The sequence below is a fragment of the Anabrus simplex genome, chromosome 2 (genome assembly GCF_040414725.1).
Source record: "Anabrus simplex isolate iqAnaSimp1 chromosome 2, ASM4041472v1, whole genome shotgun sequence".
NCBI classification, from domain to species: domain Eukaryota; kingdom Metazoa; phylum Arthropoda; class Insecta; order Orthoptera; family Tettigoniidae; genus Anabrus; species Anabrus simplex.
In genome coordinates this window covers 328,956,127-328,979,212 of record NC_090266.1, presented here as the reverse complement: position 1 = coordinate 328,979,212, position 23,086 = coordinate 328,956,127, and the positions used below count along the sequence as shown (strand labels likewise).

At 40.1% G+C, this 23,086-nt stretch overlaps 1 protein-coding gene across 1 annotated transcript in view; it reads right to left on the bottom strand.

Annotated features, from left to right (window-relative positions):
- Nucleotides 1–23,086, bottom strand: part of LOC136863533 (NACHT and WD repeat domain-containing protein 2) — a 638,416-nt gene that overhangs the window by 537,110 nt on the left and 78,220 nt on the right. The window contains exon 5 of the mRNA XM_067139918.2: nt 4,504–4,648. Within this exon, the coding sequence (XP_066996019.2) occupies nt 4,504–4,648 (145 nt within the window). The remainder of the gene's footprint in view (nt 1–4,503; nt 4,649–23,086) is intronic.

Genomic DNA, 23,086 nt, shown 5'->3' with positions numbered 1-23,086 from the left:
TTTCAAGTATATATGATGTATGCTCTCCCAGGATGGGTATAGTGAGATTGAATTAAGGTGCAGTAAAGCAAATGCAGCGAGCTCGCAGTTGCGATCAACAGTATTCTGTAAGAAGGAAGTCAGTTCCCGGACGAAACTATCTTTACACCAGTTTGTTTTCAGACCAACTTCGCTTTACGAGAGTGAAAGCTACGCGAATGTAAAATATCTTATTCCTAAGTTAGAAGTAATGAGTGGACTCAGTGTATCTTATTCATAAGTTAGAATTAACAGACATGAAAGTAGCTAGAATGATTCCTGGTACAAAGAGGTGGAAACAATGGCAGATGGGTACTCGAAATGAGGAGACAATGGATAAGTTAGGAATGAACTCAATGGATGAAGCTGTATGCATATACCAGTTACAGTGATGTGAGGCGAATGGAGGAGGATAGGTTGCCTGAGAGAATAGTGGCTTCTGCTACGGAGGGTTAGAGAAGAAGAGGGAGACCAAGACTATAGTTAGACTCAGTTTCTAACGATTTAAATATAAGAGGTAAAAAACTAAACGAGATCACAGAACAAGAACAAGTTACAAATAGAGGATTGTGGCGGCGATGAGTAAATTCACACAGGCAATGGCGGCTCGTCAAATTGAATATTGGGTGTTCACAAACTTTAACAATTAATGTTATAATAACTTATTAAGTAAAATTCTTGTCACACACCGAGCTGCGCTGTCGGTATGTCAATGTATCACTTTTTAACACTGAATCGACCGAGTTCATGATTGCCTTGCCAAATCAAGATAAATAAATCTATATGAAAATTCAACTGACAGAAATGATTACTCTGTACTTTTCCGAAGCTCGTACATCGTACAACTATAAATGACACACTGACGCTACACAACAACAGTAACTCAAACTAGTCTTCACCAGCTTAAAGCCCACGGGATCAGAGCTGCCAGATCTAAAAATAATATTTCGGAAGACAGGACTCGAAAATTTCGGAAGATGTTTATAAATATGGTATGCCATAACTTTGATGCCGTTACATGAAATGCAATGTTTTAGTACGGAAGCCATGCTTCGCACTGTCTGCATAGTTAATACATTGACTGACAGAGCAAATGCAACACCAAGAAGGAGTGGTTCGAAAGGGATGAAAGTTGGGGGAAAAACAGAGACGGCACGGACGAATAATTGATGTTTATTTCAAACCGATATACAGGTTACACAATGCACACGGCATCGACTCAGTAGGATGTAGAACCACCGCGAGCGGCGATGCACGCAGAAACACGTCGAGGTACAGAGTCAATAAGAGTGCGGATGGTGTCCTGAGGGATGGTTCTCCATTCTCTGTCAACCATTTGCCACAGTTGGTCGTCCGTACGAGACTGGGGCAGAGTTTGCAAACGACGTCCAATGAGATCCCACACGTGTTCGATTGGTGAGAGATCCGGAGAGTACGCTGGCCACGGAAGCATCTGTACACCTCGTAGAGCCTGTTGGGAGATGCGAGCAGTGTGTGGGCGGGCATTATCCTGCTGAAACAGAGCATTGGGCAGCCCCTGAAGGTACGGGAGTGCCACCGGACGCAGCACATGCTGCACGTAGCGGTGGGCATTTAACGTGCCTTGAATACGCACTAGAAGTGACGTGGAATCATACGCAATAGCGCCCCAAACCATGATGCCGCGTTGTCTAGCGGTAGGGCGCTCCACAGTTACTGCCGGATTTGACCCTTCTCCACGCCGACGCCACACTCGTCTGCGGTGACTATCACTGACAGAACAGAAGCGTGACTCATCGGAGAACACGACGTTCCGCCATTCCCTCATCCAAGTCGCTCTAGCCCGGCACCATGCCAGGCGTGCACGTCTATGCTGTGGAGTCAATGGTAGTCTTCTGAGCGGACGCCGGGAGTTCAGGCCTCCTTCAACCAATCGACGGGAAATTGTTCTGGTCGATATTGGAACAGCCAGGGTGTCTTGCACATGCTGAAGAATGGCGGTTGACGTGGCGTGCGGGGCTGCCACCGCTTGGCGGCAGATGCGCCGATCCTCGCGTGCTGACGTCACTCGGGCTGCGCCTGGACCCCTCGCATGTGCCACATGTCCCTGCGCCAACCATCTTCGCCACAGGCGCTGCACCGTGGACACATCCCTATGGGTATCGGCTGCGATTTGACGAAGCGACCAACCTGCCCTTCTCAGCCCGATCACCATACCCCTCGTAAAGTCGTCTGTCTGCTGGAAATGCCTCCGTTGACGGCGGCCTGGCATTCTTAGCTATACACGTGTCCTGTGGCACACGACAACACGTTCTACAATGACTGTCGGCTGAGAAATCACGGTACGAAGTGGTCCATTCGCCAACGCCGTGTCCCATTTATCGTTCGCTACGTGCGCAGCACAGCGGCGCATTTCACATCATGAGCATACCTCAGTGACGTCAGTCTACCCTGCAATTGGCATAAAGTTCTGACCACTCCTTCTTGGTGTTGCATTTGCTCTGTCAGTCAGTGTATAAACTTCAAGTTTTTCAAACTGTGGGGACAAGATATAAATTATATCTGTCTCTTTCTTTGTATTGTAAGTACAGTATATACTAGTGGTTTATGATATTCTATTTGTGTTCGGAATACTGGAAAATTTAAAGGTTACTTTAAAATTAAATGTATCTACAATCGACATTAAAAGACAGGCTACCGGGCGAGTTGGCCGTGCGTGTAGAGGCGCGCGGCTGTGAGCTTGCATCCGGGAGATAGTAGGTTCAAATCCCACTATCGGCAGCCCTGAAGATGGTTTTCCGTGGTTTCCCGTTTTCACACCAGGCAAATGCTTGGGCTGTACCTTAATTAAGGCCACGGCCGCTTCCTTCCAACTCCTAGGCCTTTCCTATCCCATTGTCGCCATAAGACCTATCTGTGTCGGTGCGACGTAAAGCCCCTAGCAAAAAAAAAAAGACAGGCTCTCATAACTTTCGCCCTTCCCCTATGCTTCCTTCTTTTCCTCTCCTTTATAGATGCCATTCTGCTTCAAGTTTGGAATAACGTGATTAGCAGCAGACATTTACGACTGACAACATGCGTGGACTCATACTACTGGCACTTTAAAAACCTATTTTCAAAGCAATATATTATCTGCATCCCAGCTTCTCTTAAAATCGATAGCAGCTGAAAGAAAATTAAACTTATGCGTAGAATTAATCCGCAGTGGATGATATTTCTATGCGATTACTTCTGTCTATAAAATGACGACGTAAGATTTCCACCTTACTTCGTATTTTCTGAAATCGTTTTAAAACTGGGAAGATAACATTGCAGGGATATCGAAGTCTAAAACAAGGACTATCGTTTTTTTTTTTTTAAGTATTAGTTGGATCAAAATCCATCCGGTAAGGTTTGGTTACAGGAGCACATTTAGACGTGTGCACTTACCATACAGCAACAGCTCCGTAAGGCAAGATGTCAACATCACTCGCGCATGCGCATGCGGAGGCGCGACACCTACCACAGGGAGAGCACAAGACCTATGTGCATATGCATGCATCGCTGAAGGTTCCAAGCGTAGAACCCGGTAAATTTAAAATGCGGCAAATTAAAATTCTAATTATTCAGTTAGATATCGAGTAATTAAAGGACAACAGGAGTCCCATTTCCAGATTCTGGGTGTTCACATGCACTTGTGCTCTTGTACACGAGAGAGAATACGGTGTTGCTGCGAGGCTCACAGCCTGCTAGAAAACGTAGATTGAAGGCGACTAGAATTCTTCTTCTTTTCTTCATGGGGCCTCTAAATATTAGTTCCTAATTAGCGTCGATCTCTAAGATTTTTGCTACCATGTTTTTCCTTCATTCCTACCCAGATATACCTGCTCCCTTCACGAAGCTGCAGGTTGTTCTTATTGGGTCTTCTTGGATTTTTTTTTCTCTCTCTCTCTCCCTCTCTCTCTCTCTCTGTGTCTCTCTTCTCCTGGTAGTCCTAGAGTGGAGAGTTAAGACTAGACTTAGAGAACACTGAAGGAGCTACACCAGTCACAGCTACGGCTTAATGCTTTGATATATTCTCAATGAGAATAGAATGTTTGCAACGTGGAGGGGTTCAAACTCTAAATTCACTGACAAGTCCTGCAGTAGAAAACAGTGACGTACGGACTTAACCTTTTCGTCAGTGGATGAGTACTGTATATTACATATATAACTTTGTGGGTTAGTTTATTGTTTCTTCCGTTTATTTCTTGAACATTTCAGCACGAGGCTCACGAATAAATAAAAGAAAATTTAATTAGGTATGCTTTTGTTGTCTGGGTACTTGAAAGTCGCGTTAAAAGTATTCCGTGAGTTCTAACATCGTTTACACAAACTACAAGCGGAGATTGCATTGCAGATTACTGGAAGGTTATGTTAGGAAACCGGTATAACAAACTGAACATGTTTTGTTACACTGGTCACTAATTGATATAATTCTTCCCTACAGGGAACAAACTATATATATATGTCATAGACCATTATTACCTGACATGAAGTAGTTATGCATGATATCCTTATCTATCTTGCCGTTGTTGAACAGGGTAAGAGCTGCTTTGCGCAGCAGTTTCTGCATCTTTCCTAATGTATCCCACCACACGGCCTGATCATGCTGCTGCAACTTTGGAATGCGCTGAAACATGTAACACAGGTACAGTGAAAAAGTCGGCTAGATGAGGATCATGATTTACAGTACTTACCTGTGGGTTAGAGGACGGTGAACAAAATATACACCTCACCTAAGGTTCTCCAAGCAAAATAGAAAAATTACAATAAAAGCAGAACAATACCAGACATCAAAGAAATTTCGATTAAACATGATGAACAATTTTGTTATAAAACAGTTTACATTTAATTTATTATAGAACGCCAAAAGGCTACGAAGAAGAATAATCTCAAATATTCACACTAGGCTTGGATTACTGACAAAATTTTCCTTTACGTCCTACTGACACAAATAGGACTTATGGCGACAATGGGATAGGAAAGGGGTAAGAGTCGAAAGTAGGCGGCCGTGGCCTTTATTAAGATACAGCTCCCAGCATTTAGCTGGTGTGAAAATGGCAAAAAACTGTAAACCACAATCAGGGCTGCCGATAGTGGGGTTCGAATCCACTACCTCCCGCCTACAAACTGGAAGCTACGTGAACCAAACCACGTAGCCACTTGCTTGGTGACTAATTTATTTCTGTTTTGAATTTAAACTCGTATCTCTGGTTTCCATGACCAGCACTCAGCGAGTTATGTTTGTTTTACACATACTCCATGAATTCACCACAAGACATTGCATAGTAAACCTTTACACAGACTTCAGCTCCAACGCCTCCAACTAAACTTATATCCGAACAATTTCTGGAATTTTCTCATCAAGCATTCATCAAACTGAAAATCCTCTCTGAAAACACTTTACTGACTAGAATTAGTAAAACAGCTTGAACTAGTTTTCGAATGTTTTGGAGCATTAACACTTCCAGAGATAAAACTCACCCACATTTTCTTAGCTGATAACATGTTGCACCAACTTTGAAACACTACTCTCTTCATACATTGCATCACCATCAAACTCAATTTTGATATTTCCGGCCACGTGTACGAGGTCTTCAAATGAATACGACACGTCGGGTCACGTGACGAAAAGGACTGTTCAAAATCTTAGTACTGTTCCGAGTGTGCGACATAATATGAAAGAAATGCTGTAGCATTTTTTTTACAAATGAAAGTTCTTTTCGAAGGTGATAGATAATTGAGAGCCTGATTCTCCTTAAAACAAACATTTCATTAATAGTATTCTTCAGCTTTTCATGGAAATCAGGAAGGCTTTTTTTTGGATTTCAGTAAGTGCTCTGGAATTAATCTCTAATCTTGAAATCATTGTATGACGTACTTGTATAACACTGTATTATGTATGAGGTAGAGGTAACATTCTTGAAGTGTTAGTGCAAGAGTGTTGCTACCATTCACTTCATTTCCATGGTCTCCGATAAACAGAATAGTGTTAAGAACATCCATTTCCTGTTGCAGAAAATAAAATTTGAATAGTCCATTTGCAAAACCGGCTACGTGCATGATTAGCAATTTGTGAAAAATTAGTAGAAACGTATAATACGAAACAGAAATGCGGTTGTTTAGGAACCTGAAGCATGGCTAAATTAGAAGCCAGCATCATAAGGCAATATGTGATATCAATAACTCATTTTCGTAATTTTATGCACAGAGCTGGTTTTGCAAATGGGCTACTCATTTGATGACTGGTCGGTTCCGTAAGAGCCTGGGAAGATCTGGAAAGAGAGACACATGGTGAAGTATGTCTGTATATTGTAAATAGACAAATTCAAAGCAGCTTTTCTGCATGCTGTGCACTGTCAGAAAATACGTCGAAATTGTTTACAACTACACTTTCTATATTATAGGGTACCTTCATATTCGCTTCTCTCATGGCATTATGTAAAACGTAACACTTATGTGTAGCCTGCCATAAATGATGAACTAAATTGCTGTTTTATCTCTCGTTGCACCGAATTACTTTTACCAAAATTAATGGACGCATTATCCACTGAATATGCAACGATGTTACTTAGCGGATAAACCATCTCTGTTAAGAATTCCCACGATGCGTTCACAAATGTTATAAGAATCCTGTCGTGCATTGTCATAGCAGTCTATCAGCTTATTTTGTACACTTTTATTTTAACTGAATAAAACGCACGAAAATATTCTACTTATTCCCGTGATTACTGGCATCAGATGCTATGAAAACGGGTATTAGATTTTCTGTATCTTCATTTACGTTACTATTTCGATCCGTGTCTTTCGAATCGTTAATTACATCCTCAGCAGAAACATTTGATAGGAAGTTTTTCTAGGTACAGCCACACTGCATTTTTGAGCTAATTTAAAATCCGTGAAAAAATGCTTTGAATTTCTAGCAAAACATCTCCGCTGTAGAACTATAGCTGTGCTGGACGGAGTGATACACATACGCGACTTCCGTTGTAGCTATAACCAAATCACTTTCCGTCTAATGTTTTCATTTCTGTAATAAAATTAATAAGTGATTTACTACTATTTTTTCTTGTAAGACTTTCTTATGCCTCTGAGAACTGTCATGTTGTTTGATTGGCGCAATGCGATCATCCTTCATAATGAAATTAGTAACACACAAAACGTGTACCCGTTACGAGCCAGTCACAGTAGGTACTTCTCATCACTCAACAAGTTATTGGGCCGATGACCTTCGATGTTAGGCTCCTTAAAACAACAAGCAAGCAACAAGTTATTATGGAAAGAACTTCGTTTAAGTAGCCATGTCTGTCTGTTAGGTCAACAGCCCAGAGGCTGGTTGGATCCTCAAATAGTACCACCAAAGGTTATGCGGTTATAAGGAAACCCCAAAAACCAATGGCAGCACCAAAATGAGGCGTACTAGGCAAGATGAGGAGTGAGGTAGTTTGCCATTGCTTTCCTCACTGGGTCAGAAAGTACTATTGTAGCACGACTGATCCTGTGAGCAGCACCTTTCATAACACTCAGATGCACTAGTTGTGCTCTGAATGTCATTACTCAGCACTACCCATACCCCAGCAGCTTCCATATTGTCACAGCCATGGATGTTGACTGGGACTTTGGTGGAAGCTACACTTTACTCTGGCCTGTACCAAGAGATGGATGCAAAAGTACTGTATCCATCAAGAAATGACAGCAGGCAGGAAGTAGCCATACCTTTATATAAAATAACACTTCCAATTCAAGGTCCACAGCAGCATGACACGCAACAACAACAACAACCCATACAGCAAGTTAAAGTATGAGATCATGGATAACAGAAGAACATGCTCGAAGCGAAGCGATCTTCACCGAACTTCAACGATGTATGTTTTGCCAATTTTTCAGCTACTAACAGGCTGGCAAACCTTAAAAAAGGTTGCTTTTTCTATTTGAAATGCAAGAGCTGGCTTGAAAAGGTGCCAGACATTAGTCTCAGGTTTCAATTTGTAAGATAAACCAGAACCATTTTCTCATTATTTCCGGCGTAAAACGGGACAGGTGACAACCCTAATTGAATCGTTATAACGCGTTATAACGCATTACGCGAGGGAAAGACATTCGCCGAGTTACGAACAGGGAGGCACCAGCAGGCAAGTGCTGAGTTTGGCAAGCGAAGCACAGAGGGGAGTCACAAGGATGCGGTGCTGACGACAGAGGAACAGCGAGGCGGCAGGAGAAAAGCGCATGAAATTTGTCATGGGGAATACTTTCTGCCAACGAAAGCTAGTGAAATGTAGATGAAAACAGAACTGGAATCATCCCAATATAAGCTCCGATTTCTGGTTTGGGGTGCCTTGAGCGAAATTAGAACATAGGTAAGTTATCATTAGATTTATCAAGTGCCTGCGACACATAAAATATCTTAAAGGTGCCACATCAGTAAAATACACAATATTTGAATATCCGTTAAAGAGAATGTGGGTCACTATACAAAGAATATCCTGTCTTAGGCGGGAAACCACGAGGGCCCAGTGGAAGGGGGCGATCCTTGTTGAGTTGTGCGAGTCGCTTTTAGCCGCGATCCTGTAAAGTGAACAAAGGGATAATTGGATATAGTGTTCTAGCTACTTGTAATTGAAGCTAGGAGAATAAAATCGCGAAGTAATAAAAATAATTCTCATTTAGATTAGGGAAACGAATGAATTTTTCCCATGCAAATTACGGTGCGCACGTAATCGAAACAGATCAGAAATACCCGCACTCTCTTATCTATATCATTAAGTCAGAAGTATGAAGTGAGGAAGTATATACGATGAGTAACGCATGGTTGATAGTTAGCAGTGGCGATCTGACGGACCGAAGCCTAGCTCAGCTATCCTCCGCCGGTCCCCGCTCCTATCCGATATCCAGCCGCAAGCCGCGTGTGGCGAGTCGACGGGAGAGGGGCGATATTCTGGGCTGCAATGTCGGTCTCCGAAGCCTTGCTCTCAGAAATATGTGCGACGTTTTTTCTCACTGCTTTCAAGTTTTGCAAATGGAACAATGTTTCAGATGCTTATATTATAATGTGCTTTAGATTTCCACCATTCTCATTTGAGATTTGGGCTTCACTGATAACCTTGGTAGCCCTCAGTATACGCAACTCCATAATAAGCCTAATTACTTGATTACCTTAATACTAGTAAATTACTTGTTTCTCAATCTAATCGTAATTTTAAAAATCACAAACATCTTCCAAGGATTTTTACGACAAAAATTCTAGTGGCAAACGTATACGAGTATAATAATTAGATGTGGGGTGGCTTCTGTATTTAAAGTATTATTTGCCAGATAATTGTATTAGCTCCATATTTTTGGTAAACATATTTCAAAAATATGGATCTGTGATTGAGGTGATTGCTAAGATAAGAGCCATTGATAATAAAATAATTACGAGATTTTTATCGAGGCGTAAAATAGTCCATTAGATTCCCGGCTAGTAATTTACATAAAGAGTACCAGTATTCCCCCTAAGAAGACTAAAAATAAAATATAGGAAAATCAAAAGGAAGATGATACTGTCCCAACGGTTATAGAAATAATACCATGTCTGTACAATAATAATTAGTGTTATAGTAAGAGGGTGATTGGCTTGAGCAAAAACAAAGCTGTTTGGTAAGTTAAAGGTAAGGGTACTTAAATTTATAATTCATAGGAAAGTTTAATGTAGAATATTAATTTTTCTGTATTAATGAGAAGAATATTATTTCATCTGAGTTTTAGAAGAGATATCTTAATATTGGTTTACAAGACCAGTTTTTTTCAGACTACTAAAACAATGGTAATAGGTATAAGTTGAGCTACGTTGATTTCAGTATTTTTTGTAGGCGTGTAAATATTTTGTTCTATGCGCAAATATTTACTATCCATATTACAAAGTTTGGAGTTTATTGTATTAAGTTAACTTCGTTTACTTTTTATATATTTAAACTTATTTTATTATGAGCTTTATTTTAGAGATATTTTTAACATTTTCAGTATGTGAAGGGGCCTTAGGGCTGTTTGTATTAGTGTCTATAATTCGTACACATTGTAATGATTGTTTTCAGATATATAGAATTTTACACTGTTAAAGTTTAAATTTATGATGTTATTTTTAATTCCACTGTGTTTTATTGATTATTGAAGGGTGGTTAAGTCCTTGATATGTTTTATAGCTTTTGTGGTTTTTTGATGTGTTTTATCTGGAGATTATAGTCATTTCAGTTACTAGCTTTGATGTGATATTTTATCTTATGGGCTTATATAATAGGGCTTTAATAGTTACAGTGGGAGAGCCAGTTTATCGTGTTAAGTTTTATAATCAGTTGTTTCAGGTCTATATTTATTTTTATTGCTTATGTCATTCTATACCTTTGGAAGAAGGGGAATGTTTTCCTTTTACTTGTTTTTGAAAGTAGTTTAATTCCTACCTTGTTTTTAATTTTGGTTGAGATTATCAACCGGAGCGATTACAAGCAGGGGTGTATATGCTGTTTTATACTTTACTAGCTGATGTACCCGTGCTTCGCTACGGGATTCTCAGAAAGACTGACTTGGTGGTTTTCCTAACTTAATCCAACATAGGTCATTACAAAAACGTCAGTAGGAATGTAGCGATTGAAAGCAATGTTATCATATAAAATACTCGATCAAATGAAACACCGCAAACTTTCTCACTTTCAACGAACAGTACTACGGTGCCGATCTAAGAGTCCGAAGTTCCAGAGCTGGAATAATCAGGTCGCAGACTGCCGTGAACACTCCTCTGTCATTATTCCGTTAAACATGCACACTACTCATTCCAATCAGTGCCTCCGAGTAGGGATTGAATAGCTCGAATACTATGATGAACCAATGTGTTACAAACCAGATATATCAGAAAATGTATGAACCAGAGGAATGGCATGCTACTTCCCGCCAATATACAGGCAGGCTGTTTCAGTCGGTACGACCAGGCGAGTTGGCCGTGTGGTTAGGGGCGCGCAGCTGTGAGATTTATATATATAGATTTATCTATACGACCACTAATGACATAAATAACTTATTTGAGAATTACATTTCAGGCCTTCCCCTAAACTACCATTTCACTCAGCGTGAATAAAATAATGTATAGCCTAGATTGTAGTGGATCATCACCCGACATTACATGACGATTTTCATTAAATTCTCTTCAGCCGTTTCCTCTTGATGCGTGTACATACATACATATAGACGGACAGACAGAAATTACGAGAAGTAAAAAAATGCATTTCCTTGTTACTGTAGACATGACAGATACAGAAATACCATTCATTTCAAATTCTGAGCAATGTACAGGCAAAACTCTTATTCTATATACAGGGTGAAGCGAAATTCGCGCACTCAGGCATCGCAGCGCGACTGCTCATATGCCAGCAATAAAAAAATGTCTCTCACAAAAGTTCGTCCTTCGAGTATATCCGGCAGAAAAAGGGCGTTGAAGAGTGGCAATCTGGCAACACTGTAACCACATGTAGGGTAACTACCTCTGTCAGCACGTATTCTTTGTGCTGTACCATTGCCCACCGTCCATCTCACAACACTATCGAGGTAACCATGCAGCCGCTCACAATCTTGTAACTTATTTATTACTCTGTGCAAAATAACATCATCTGCAAACAGCTTTATCTCTGATTCCACTTCTTTACACATATCATTGATATATATAACACAACATAAAGGTCCAATAATACTGCCTTGAGGAATTCCCCGCTTAATTATTACAGGGTCAGATAAAGCTTCGCCTACTCTAATTCTCTGAGTTATATTTTCTAGAAATATAGCCACCCATTCAGTCACTCTTTTTTCTAGTCCAATAGCACTCATTTTTGCCAGACAGAAATTACGGAAATGTAAAAAATGCATTTTCTTGTTATTGTGAACATGACCGATACAAAAATAGCATTCTTTTCAAATTCTGAGCAATGTACAGACAAAACTCTTATTTTATATATATAGATTAGCCTCACTACCCTTGTTATCAGGGTTATTTAATGTTTATCAATCACTACTGATCTGCATTTAGGGCAGTCGCCCAGGTGGCAGATTCCCTATCAGTTGTTTTCCTAGCCTTTTCTTAAATGATCGCAAAGGAATTGGAAAATTATTGAACAATTCCCTTTGTAAGTTATTCCAATCCCTAACTCCCCTTCCTATAAACGAATATTTTCCCTGATTTGTCCTCTTGAACTCCAACTTTATCTTCATATTGTAATCTTTCCTACTTTTAAAGACACCACTCAAACGTATTCGTCACTGATGTCCTCCCACGCCATCTCTCCAATGACAGCTCGGAACATACCACTTAATCGAGCAGCTCGTCTCCCTTCTCCCAAGTCCTCCCAGCCCAAACTTTGCAACATTTTTGTAACGCTACTCTTTTGTGGGAAATCACCCAGATCAAATCGAGCTGCTTTTCTTTGGACTTTTTCCAGTTCTTGAATCAAGTAATCCTGGTGACGGTCCCATACACTGGAACCATACTCTAGTTGGGGTCTTACCAGAGACTTATATGCCATCTTCTTTACATCCTTACTACAACCCCTAAATACCCTCATAACCATGTTAACCATGTGCAGAGATCTGTACCCTTTATTAACAATCATATTCATGTGATTACCCAAATGAAGGCCTTTTCTTATATTAACACCTAGGTACTTACAATGATCCCTAAGAGGAACTTTCACCCCATCAACGCAGTAATTAAAACTGAGAGGACTTTTCCTATTTGTGAAACTCACAACCTGACTTTTAACCCCGTTTATTATCATACCATTGCCCACCGTCCATCTCACAACACTATCGAGGTAACCATGCAGCCGCTCACAATCTTGTAACTTATTTATTACTCTGTGCAAAATAACATCATCTGCAAACAGCTTTATCTCTGATTCCACTTCTTTACACATATCATTGATATATATAACACAACATAAAGGTCCAATAATACTGCCTTGAGGAATTCCCCGCTTAATTATTACAGGGTCAGATAAAGCTTCGCCTACTCTAATTCTCTGAGTTATATTTTCTAGAAATATAGCCACCCATTCAGTCACTCTTTTTTCTAGTCCAATAGCACTCATTTTTGCCAGTAGTCTTCCATGATCTACCCTATGAAAAGCCTGGGAGAGGTCAATCGCAATACAGTACATTTGGCCTCCTGAATCCAGTATATCTGCTATATCTTGCTGAAATCCTACATGCTGAGCTTCAGTGGAATGACCCTTCCTAAACCCAAACTACCTTCTGTCAAACCAGTTATTAATTTCGTAAACATGTCTAATATAATCAGAAAGAATGCTTTCCCAAAGCTTACATGCAATCTATGTCAAACTGACTGGCCTGTAATTTTCAACTTTATGTCTATCACCCTTTCCTTTATAGCAACTATCCATTCAGCTGGTATAGCTCCTTCAACCATACAATAATCAAATAAGTATTTCAGATATGGTACTATATCCCAACCCATTGCCTTTAGTATATATCCCCAGAAATCTTATCAATTCCAGCTGCTTTTCTAGTTTTCAACTTTTGTATCTTACTGTAAATGTCATTGTTATCACAGGTAAATTTTAACACTCCTTTGTAACCAACAGTCTTTACATACTGCTGACTGAATACTTCTGCCTTTTGAAAATCCTCGCATACACACTCCCCTTGTTCATTAATAATTCCTGGAATGTCCTTCTTTGAACCTGTTTCTGCCTTAAAGTACCTATACATACCTTTCCATTTTTCACTAAAATTTGTATGACCACCAGTTATGCTTGCCATCATGTTATCCTTAGCTGAATTCTTTGATAGATTCAATTTCCTAGTAAGTTCCTTCAATTTCTCCTTACTTCCACAGCCATTTCTAACTCTATTTTGTTCCAACCTGCACCTCCTTCTTAGTCTCTTTACTTCTTTGTTATAATATAGTGGATCCTTACCATTCCTTACCACCTTTAAAGGTACAATCCTATTTTCACATTCCTCAACAATTGCTTAAAACCCATCCCAGAGTCTGTTTACATTTTTATTTACCATTTTCCAGCGATCATAGTTACTTTTTTAAACTCCCTCATGCCTGTTTTATCAGCCATATGGTATCGCCTAATAGTCCTAATTTCAATACCTTCCTTTCTTTCACATTTATTTTTAACTACGACAAAAACAGCTTCGTGATCACTAATACCATCTATTACTTCGGTTTCTCTATAGAGCTCATCTGGTTTTATCAGCACCACATCCAAAATATTCTTCCCTCTAGTTGGTTCCATCACTTTCTGAATCAGGTGCCCTTCCCATATTAACTTATTTGCCATTTGTTGTTCATGCTTCCTGTCGTTCGCATTACCTTCCCAATTGACATTTGGTAAATTGAGATCACCCGCTACAATCACGTTTCTTTCGTTATCGTTTCCCACATAGCTGATAATCTTATCAAATATTTCTGGATCAGCATCAGCGCTACGCTTTCCCGGTTTGTACACTCCAAAGACATCAAGTTGCCTATTATCATTCGAGATGAGCCTTACGGTAATTTGGACTAAAGTTTATTGATAAATGTTAACTCATTTAATGTTCTGCTTTATTCAGATTTCATTTTGGCCATTTTAGTAAAGATTCCCATGTTTTCATTTGGCTTATGTCTACCCAAGGCTCACGCTGAAGCCACCGTTTCAAGGTCAATGATTTTTGTAGGGGTATTGCTAAAATTAGGAGACGGAGACGATGACCTTAGATTTAAAGCCCCTTTAAACAACAAGCATCACCATCATCAAAGTTAGGAGGTCATGGATTGTTGCGTGTATATTCAGTAATAGTGTATTTGGGATTGAAGTATAATTATGTTTGGATTACAATCAGATTGGTACGTGGCATACTGGTTAGTTTAGTACATTTATATCAAACAGATTTGAAGACCTTGATTGCTCATTCTCCTGTTTTTCATATGGGTGTTGTATTAGGAGTGTTAATAACATTAAGTGCTTGAGGATTTGTTAGTAATTACACTCTGATAATTGCTCACGGTTTATGTTCTTCTGGTTTATTTGCTCTAGTTAATATTACATATGAACGACTTGGCAGCCGGAGCATGCTTGTGAGAAAGGGTTTAATGAATTGTATGCCTTCAATGGCTATGTGGTGGTTTTTACTTAGCTCTTCAAATATAGCCGCACCACCATCATTAAATTTAATAGGCGAAATTGTGTTATACAATAGCTTAGTTGCCTGATCATAAATTACTATGTTTAGATTGATGCTATTATTTTTAGAGCAGTTTACACACTGTATTTGTATTCTAATAGTCAACATGGTACATTATATTATGGAATGAATCACGTTTTAGAGGGTATAGCCGTGAATTTATTTTCATTGTTCCATTGATTACCACTACCTATTTTTGTGTTGAAGGGAGATTTGTGTATTTTATGATTGTGTGTGTATATTTTAATGAAAAGTGTTGGTTTGTGATGCTTAAGTTGTAGGAGACTACTTTAAACCATTTTTGGTCACTATCTATTTGTTTTCTGAGTTTTTGTTTTTATTTATTATAGCAACAGTTGTTATTATAATAGGGTTTCATGTTTATTATACATGATTGTGTACTTTTTATTGAGTGAGAGGTGTTTAATTTGAATATGTTATATTTTATTATTATTGTACCGGAAGTACACCCGCCCCGTGCATTTAAAACTAGCGCCTTATAGAAGGCCCTCTAGATCAGGATATCTGAAACTCATTTAGGAAATAGTGTGAACATTTCTCAACAGATGTCGCTACTATCAACTTATGTTGTGCTCTCTGGGGTGACGATGAACTATTTACTGTAAGTTCAAGATAAATTTTGTGTGTTAAGGTTTCCTAAACTCGAATGTTTAGTGTTTGTTTTTGATGTTCAAAAGGTATCAGCACTTCTATCTCTTCCCGCCATCTTAAGGCGTTGGCCAATAAGAAATTTTGTTCATTTATTTTTCTACCAATCAAAATTTTCCGATATTCATTAAATTAACCGAGAAGAATTGCGGGTGTGTCACTACCTTGGCCTATATTTTCTGGAAATTCTCTCTCCACTATAAAAGCCGAGGGCTGGTGAGCCATGTTGTTTTAGTGATCACTCCAGTCTAGAGTGTGTACGTAACGGAGGTAGGGGGAAAGGCTCCCTCGTCCATCTTAGGGAGGTCCACCAGCTCAAGGTAATGGCAGTTTCGACTTAACTATGTGATAGTCTTTGAAAGCTAGCTCGAGGGGAAGGTTTCAAATCTTTAGTAATGTAACTTTCATTTTCTCAAATGTAAATTTCAGACTTTAAATGTGAATTTCAAACAAGTCGAAAGAACTTAACCGAAATCAGGGAATAGAGAACGAGGTACCCTCTTGTATTCCCTCTCAAGTTGATCTTGAGGTGACTATGATTTTGTAACCTTTAAAATATATGTTGTAATTTCTGTAACTTAAATATTTTTCTCCATCTAGTCACCTCCGTAGTATAGGCTTAGCATCTGTAACGTCGGGCCATAAGGCCAGATAGAGTTTTATGCATTTCATGTAAATTTTAAGGAGCGCAAGTGTTCACGCCCTCATCATTTTGATTTTCGGCCAGTAACTTTAACCTTTTGTTTTCACCAAAGGCCAGATGGAATGGATACTCGTTAAGACAGTGAATACAGTTTGTTTTGTTAAATGTAGGTTGTGCCTTTGATAGACCTGGAACTTGTACTTTTCAAGAATAACCTTCTGAAGTGTAAACCTGTAGAGCGAAGACATTCCTCTACTGATGTAAAATTTGGGAGATCCGTCTCCTTGACTGTTGGGTAAAAGGAGCAAGAGTGCTCATGTAAAATGTGTAATTAGGGAGCTTCAAGCTCAGGTTGATAATTGGATATTAATGTATTATTTTGATTGTCATAACATTATTCCGTACCTGATGTACTATTTGCTTAGCAAAGTGTAAAGTTCAAAATTTGAAAAGAAACAAAAGATATGAGGAAGAAATATAGCTCAAATTCTACATTTTTAAATTAATCTTCTTACTCTCCTATATCCACCCATTTATTCCCCACCTTCTTTCACCTCTGTAAACCACAATATTTCCGTAACAAGTGGTAGCAGAACGTTGTTGAATGGGTCTGGATAAAGCCCCTTTTGACAGCACCTCATAGAAATTAACACCGAACTCTAAAAATGTTTTTGGTTGCTGGAATTTTCCTAATTTTTTCAGCTTCTCTCAATTTGTGTGGTTCTCGCAAAGTCCTTGCACCTGGGTACCTGCGCAAGGAGGAATTAATCTATGAACTATTAATTGGGAAGGTTCAGTCTGGTGGCATTGTTGCGGCTGATATTGCCAATCTTAAGGAATCTTTAGTTTTTCCCATTTGTATCCCAGTATTTGGGGAGAAAGATACTGACAATACCACTGAGCCACCGTCCATTGTTAGTTTATTTGAACTAAGTGATCCTTTTACTAACCAACTTAAGCGTGTTCAAGCTAGACTATTCCATTTTTACAATAGGAAGGATGAGCATGCTAAGGAAGCTAGTAATTTATTGGAACACCTTTCCGACATGTCTAATAGGGTTAGTCAATTGTTGTCCGGGGCCGCTTAGGGCTAAAAGTGACCATGTACCAACTGTAAACTTGACTACGGAAGAGGACTCTAGTAGATCTGCTGAGAGTAGGAAGTCGGTCGCTATGCAACAATCGTCTGCCCCATCGAAACTAGTGTCTGATCATTTAAAACAACTCCTGTCCTTCTTTATCAGTAACGCACTGTTTCAACCCTCTCAACCTCCAATGCCGTCCATTATTATTTCGCCAGGTTTTAGCAGCTTGCCCCGCCCTTAAGCCATGTTGCTTAAGGGAATATCCAAATTCTCGGTAAATACTACTAATGATGTGATTACTTTTTTAAGATTCCTAGTTGAATTTCAAGATCATGTTTTGGTATTCGCTCTCTCTCACTCGCAAATTCTCCAAATAAATTACCCCTATTCTGTAGGCGTCCTCTCGGACAAAATTGTGAAAGCAATAGCTGATAAATCTTCTATAGAAGATTTCCATGCCCATCTCTTGGCTAACTTCATTCCAGCTAGAGCCTTGTCATCTTTAATACAGAAGTATTACTTTCGAGTACAGAGGTTGCACAAGAATTTGGCCGATTTCATTCAAGACATAAAGTTCTATACGAGTGTATTTGCTCTCCATTCTCCCGAAGATCAAACTGTGCAAATCATTGTCGAAGGAATTTCTCCATCTTATAGATCGTACTTATGTTTTGCCTCTCGACCCCAAACCTTCTCTGAACTCGAGAAAATTGCAGTGTCAGCCAAGGGAGTGAGGTACGCTGACACCTTACGAGTCGCCAGGGAGCCCCCTCCGTCATCTAACAGTTCTCGGCCACCACCTCGCTGAACCTTCCCTCCGCGCAAGTGTTATGCGTGCGGATCGGCAGAACACTTTAGGAATAAGTGTCCCTTCGTAAAACCTAGTGGAACTATGAACGGAACAGGCCCGTCCCAAGGTTGTTTTAAGTGCGGGTCGTTTTCCCATCTAGCCAAAAATTGTGCTTCAGCTAACAACACACCTTCCTGATCAACTTCTGATGCTGCCTCCATTAACTTAGGCGATAGGAAGTGACTAGCGTCATCGGCTGAGTCACAAGTTCAACTTCCCGAGGCTCAGCCCACGTTAAATCAGGCACCGAATCCTTCAAGGAAGAAGCCTCCTCTAATTTTTCATTTGAAGGCCCTAGGGAATGTCTTCGAATTGATTCTGAGACCCCAGGTTGCATGCCAAATCTTAAAATTGTGGTAAATAATAAACCTGACACTGCGCTAGTAGATTCAGGAAGCGTTAGCAAAATTATTTCTGAGGAGTGGTACTCTAAATTGAAAGCCTGCTATAAATTTCCAGGCTATTGTTTGTCTTCTATTAAATGCGTTTCGGCAAATTATTGACCTTTATACATTTTAGGCTTCATTTTTGCTAAAGTTCGCATTTCCAAATTCACTTGGAAATGAAGTTGTTTGTTGCTAAACAGTTGTCTTGCCCTGTAATATCGGGGGCCGATTTCACGTCGCATTCTGGTCTTGTGCTCGATCTTAAGAGCAAGTCGTGCACATTCACATTTAATAGTAACGTAAATATTCCTCTTTTAAAATGTAATTCTTCTTCATATTCATCTATTTTGCCCACCCAGAGTGAGATGTCGTTAGTTCTTCGGCATCTACCTGAGGACCAGGCTGAGAATATTCGAAGGTTGTGTCAGTCTTTTCCGGATGTATTTAAGCAAACCCTTGGTGTCACTGACCTTATTGAATATAAGATTGAGGTAACGGATCCAATTCCAGTAAGATTTCCTCCATATAGACTATCTCTTCCTAAAATGAAGACCCATAAGGAGATCATCGATCAAATGTTTAAGGATGGCATTATTCGACCTACAAAGCCGGCGTATTCATCGTCTATTTTTCTTGTACCGAAACCCCAAGGTGGCTTCAGGCCTTTCATCGACTACAAAGCTTTAAACCGTAAGGTCGTATTACAATCAGTACCCCTTCCTGATCTTCATTCATGTTTTTCATGGTTTCGCAAGGCTAAGTTCTTCCCCATCTTAGATCTTAACCAAGCTTATAATCAGATTCCTCTGGCGGAAGAATTCAAATATCTGACGGCTTTCGCTACCGACTGGAATTTGTATGAATACAACCGCATGCTTTTGGTCTCCCCGGGGGCCCGGCGGATTTTAATAGACTGCTGGATAGGGTCTTCTCCGACATCAAATTTGAATATCTTTATCATTATCTCGACGATGTCGTGGTGTTTTCTGAGACCTTTCAAGAACAATTAGATCACCTTAAGGAAGTTCTAAATCGCCTTCGTAAGGCTGAGTTGACAGTTAAGTTATCTAATATAGCTCTTGCTAAGACTTCTATGTCTTGCTTGGGGCATATTGTATCGCCCGATGGTGTTTCTATCGACCCTTGCAGAACGCAGGCATGGTGAATTTCTATAGGAAATGTATTCCTAACTTCGCTAATATGGCGGCGTCATTAAACCTACTTCGTAGGAATGGTGACAAGTTCAAATGAGGGCCATCGCAGCAAGCTACATTTGAAGATTTTAAGTTAGCTCCTTGTAACGCCCCAGTATTTGCTATGCCAGATTTCTCCAAGAGATTCATAGTTCAAACCGACGCCCCTTCATCTGCTGTTGCGGCTGTCCTTCAAGAAACCGAACTTGTAAGGCGACCTATTGCCTATGCGTCTAGGACCTTATCGGCTCAAGAAGCCAAGTACTCCATCTATGAATTAGAAGGACTTGCAGTCCTGTTTGCCTTGAAGAAGTTCCGCTTTTATCTGGAGCATGTTAAATTTGAATTAGAAACTGACAATCTGGCTTTAAGTTGTGTTTTAGCTCTGCCCCGTCATACAGGACGTACCTCCCGTTGGGCTATCCGTATTTCTGCTTTACAATTCGACGTGCGGCACATTGCAGGATCAGAGAATGTGGTCGCAGATGAACTAAGCCGCATGTTTTCTGGTGACGTTGAGTCCATTGAAGAGGAGGTAAGTTCTTCTCCTTCCATTTCCATGTTTTCGTGTGTTAGTGCTATTTTGACTGATGCCCATATGTTATTTCGTGACATCGAGACATATCAATGGGAAGATCCAGTGCTGGCTCCTATAATGGAAACCCTTTCTTCTGGGGAACATGTTTTCCCTTATGTTCTGAGGAATGGGGTTCTGTGCTGCCCTTCGAGGCACGATCAGAAGATGAAAGTAGTTGTTCCAACTTTTCTTGTGTTCATGATCTTCAACTACTACCATGAGAGCCCATTAAGGGGGCATTTAGGCATCTTCAAAACCAGAGAGAAAATCAGAGAAATGTTCATGTGGAAGAGTATGGACGGCGAAATCAGGGAAATGGTTAAAGCATGTAAATCTTGATTGCTTAGTAAGCCAATCTTGTCTACTAAGCTAGGGCTATTGTCATCGCATCAAGCATCTCGACCTATGGAGCGCTTGTATATAGACTACGTCGGACCCTTCCCTCAATCAAACGGGAACGGGAACAAATTCATTCTTGTGTGTGTAGATGGCTTCACCAGATTTTCATGGTTATTTCCGACTAAGGTGGCTACCGCTCAGTCTACCATTTCTTGCCTAAATACTATCTTTGCTTCTTTTGGTCCTTGTGAATATATAGTTTCCGATAATGCAAAGGCTTGACATCTAACTTATTCCGAAAATTTTGTTTTGACTTATGCATATCCCATGTCACTACTTCTGCGTACTATCCGCAACCATCGCTGTCTGAGCGCGTTAATCTTAATCTCTGATCTGCTTTGATAGCCTTTCATCATGAAGATCATTGTAGGTGGGATACTTCTCTACATTGGTTATCCTTTGCTCTAAATTCGTGTGTTCATGAGTCACACAAGTTTACTCCTGACTATCTCATGTTTAAGTTTGTTCCCAAAACGCTGTTGTCTAATCTATGGTCCATCAATGATATATTGCCAGAGACAATAGATCCCGATAATATTAGGGATCTATGGAAGAAGGTAAAAGTAATCTTAAGATTTCTAATGAGAAAGTTAAGGAGAGATATGGTCGTGGACGGAGGCCCACCAATTTAAAGATCGGAGATCAGATCATGATTAAGAATTTTGTACCGGCAGGCAAGCTTGCCCTCAGATTTCATGGACCGTGTATTATTTTGGATTTCTTAACTCCGGTCACCCTTTTGGTGAGCAATCCAGCCATACAAAGAATATTTAGGGTGCATTTGAGCCAAGTAAAACCCGTATGAAAACTTTGTTTTTCAGTGTAGGCTGCTAAGTCATGGCAATGAGAAAATAGTTATATTTCTTTCCTTAACACCATAGAATCTTTAAATTCATAAGTCAATTTGTAAAGAGGAGGCCTTCTGCCTCGCTAATATACATCTAGGGTATTACCCTTTATTGTTCCACCTGTGTAAAAACATTCCCCTCTAATAAGATTTGTTTTTCTTCTGTTGCCCGTGTGCCATTTCATTTATCTCGCCTCCAAAACCGAGCCTACACTCCACACACTTATCCTCGATACCGCCTGCCCTATATGCACCGCCAACTCAAATATATACAAACGCTCTCCCCGTAAAACAGTCACAGTCACCCGGTTAATTATTGTTTCAGTGCCCTAATTGTCATCTGCGGCCGGGTTACAACAACTGACGAGCGATGCTGGTACGGGGTAAAGGCCCACCCCGCTCTGGCCCAGTCTCCTTCATATCGGCGAACTTGAGCACCAACTTTACCGGCAAGGCATGAGGTGCGGTACTACAACCGCCTACTTCATCATGGGGCAGTTGCTTCAATATCTGATCCGTGGCGACCATCACCATGGCTACCCCTCTCAAGATGGCGGGAGAGATTTATCTGAGGTACTTGGGAGGTCCGGGGGACCCCACCCGGGTATCGGCAGTGGCGGTCGCTCTTGCCGTCAAACTTGGACTGTACCTTCCGGCTTCTACGGCATAATGAATACTTCAAGACTTATTTACGGCATAATTACTTACAGATGAACTTTCATCAATACATTTTCTGACTAAAAATTTCAACATCAAATTCAGATTTTTCTAAAAAGCAAAATTTCAAAACTGTCACCTGTGTAAAGAATTTAGGGGGTGGAGGTCTGTACCGGATGTACACCAGCCCCGTGCATTTAAAACTAGCGCCTTGTAGAAGGCCCTCTAGATCAAGATACCTGAAACTCATTTCGGAAGTAGTGTGAACATTTCTCAACAGATGTCCTACTATCAACGTATGTTGTGCCCTCTGGAGTGAAGATGAACTATTAAAATTCAAGAAAAATTTTCTGTGTTAAGGTTTCCTAAACTCGAATGTTTAGTGTTTGTTTTTGATGTTCAGAAGTTATCAACAATTCTATCTCTCCCCGCCAACTTAAGGCGTGGGCCAATAAGAAATGTTGTACATTTATTTTTCTACCAATCAAAATTTTCTGATGTTTATTAAATTAACCAATAAGAATTGGGGGTGTGCCAGGGCCTTGACCC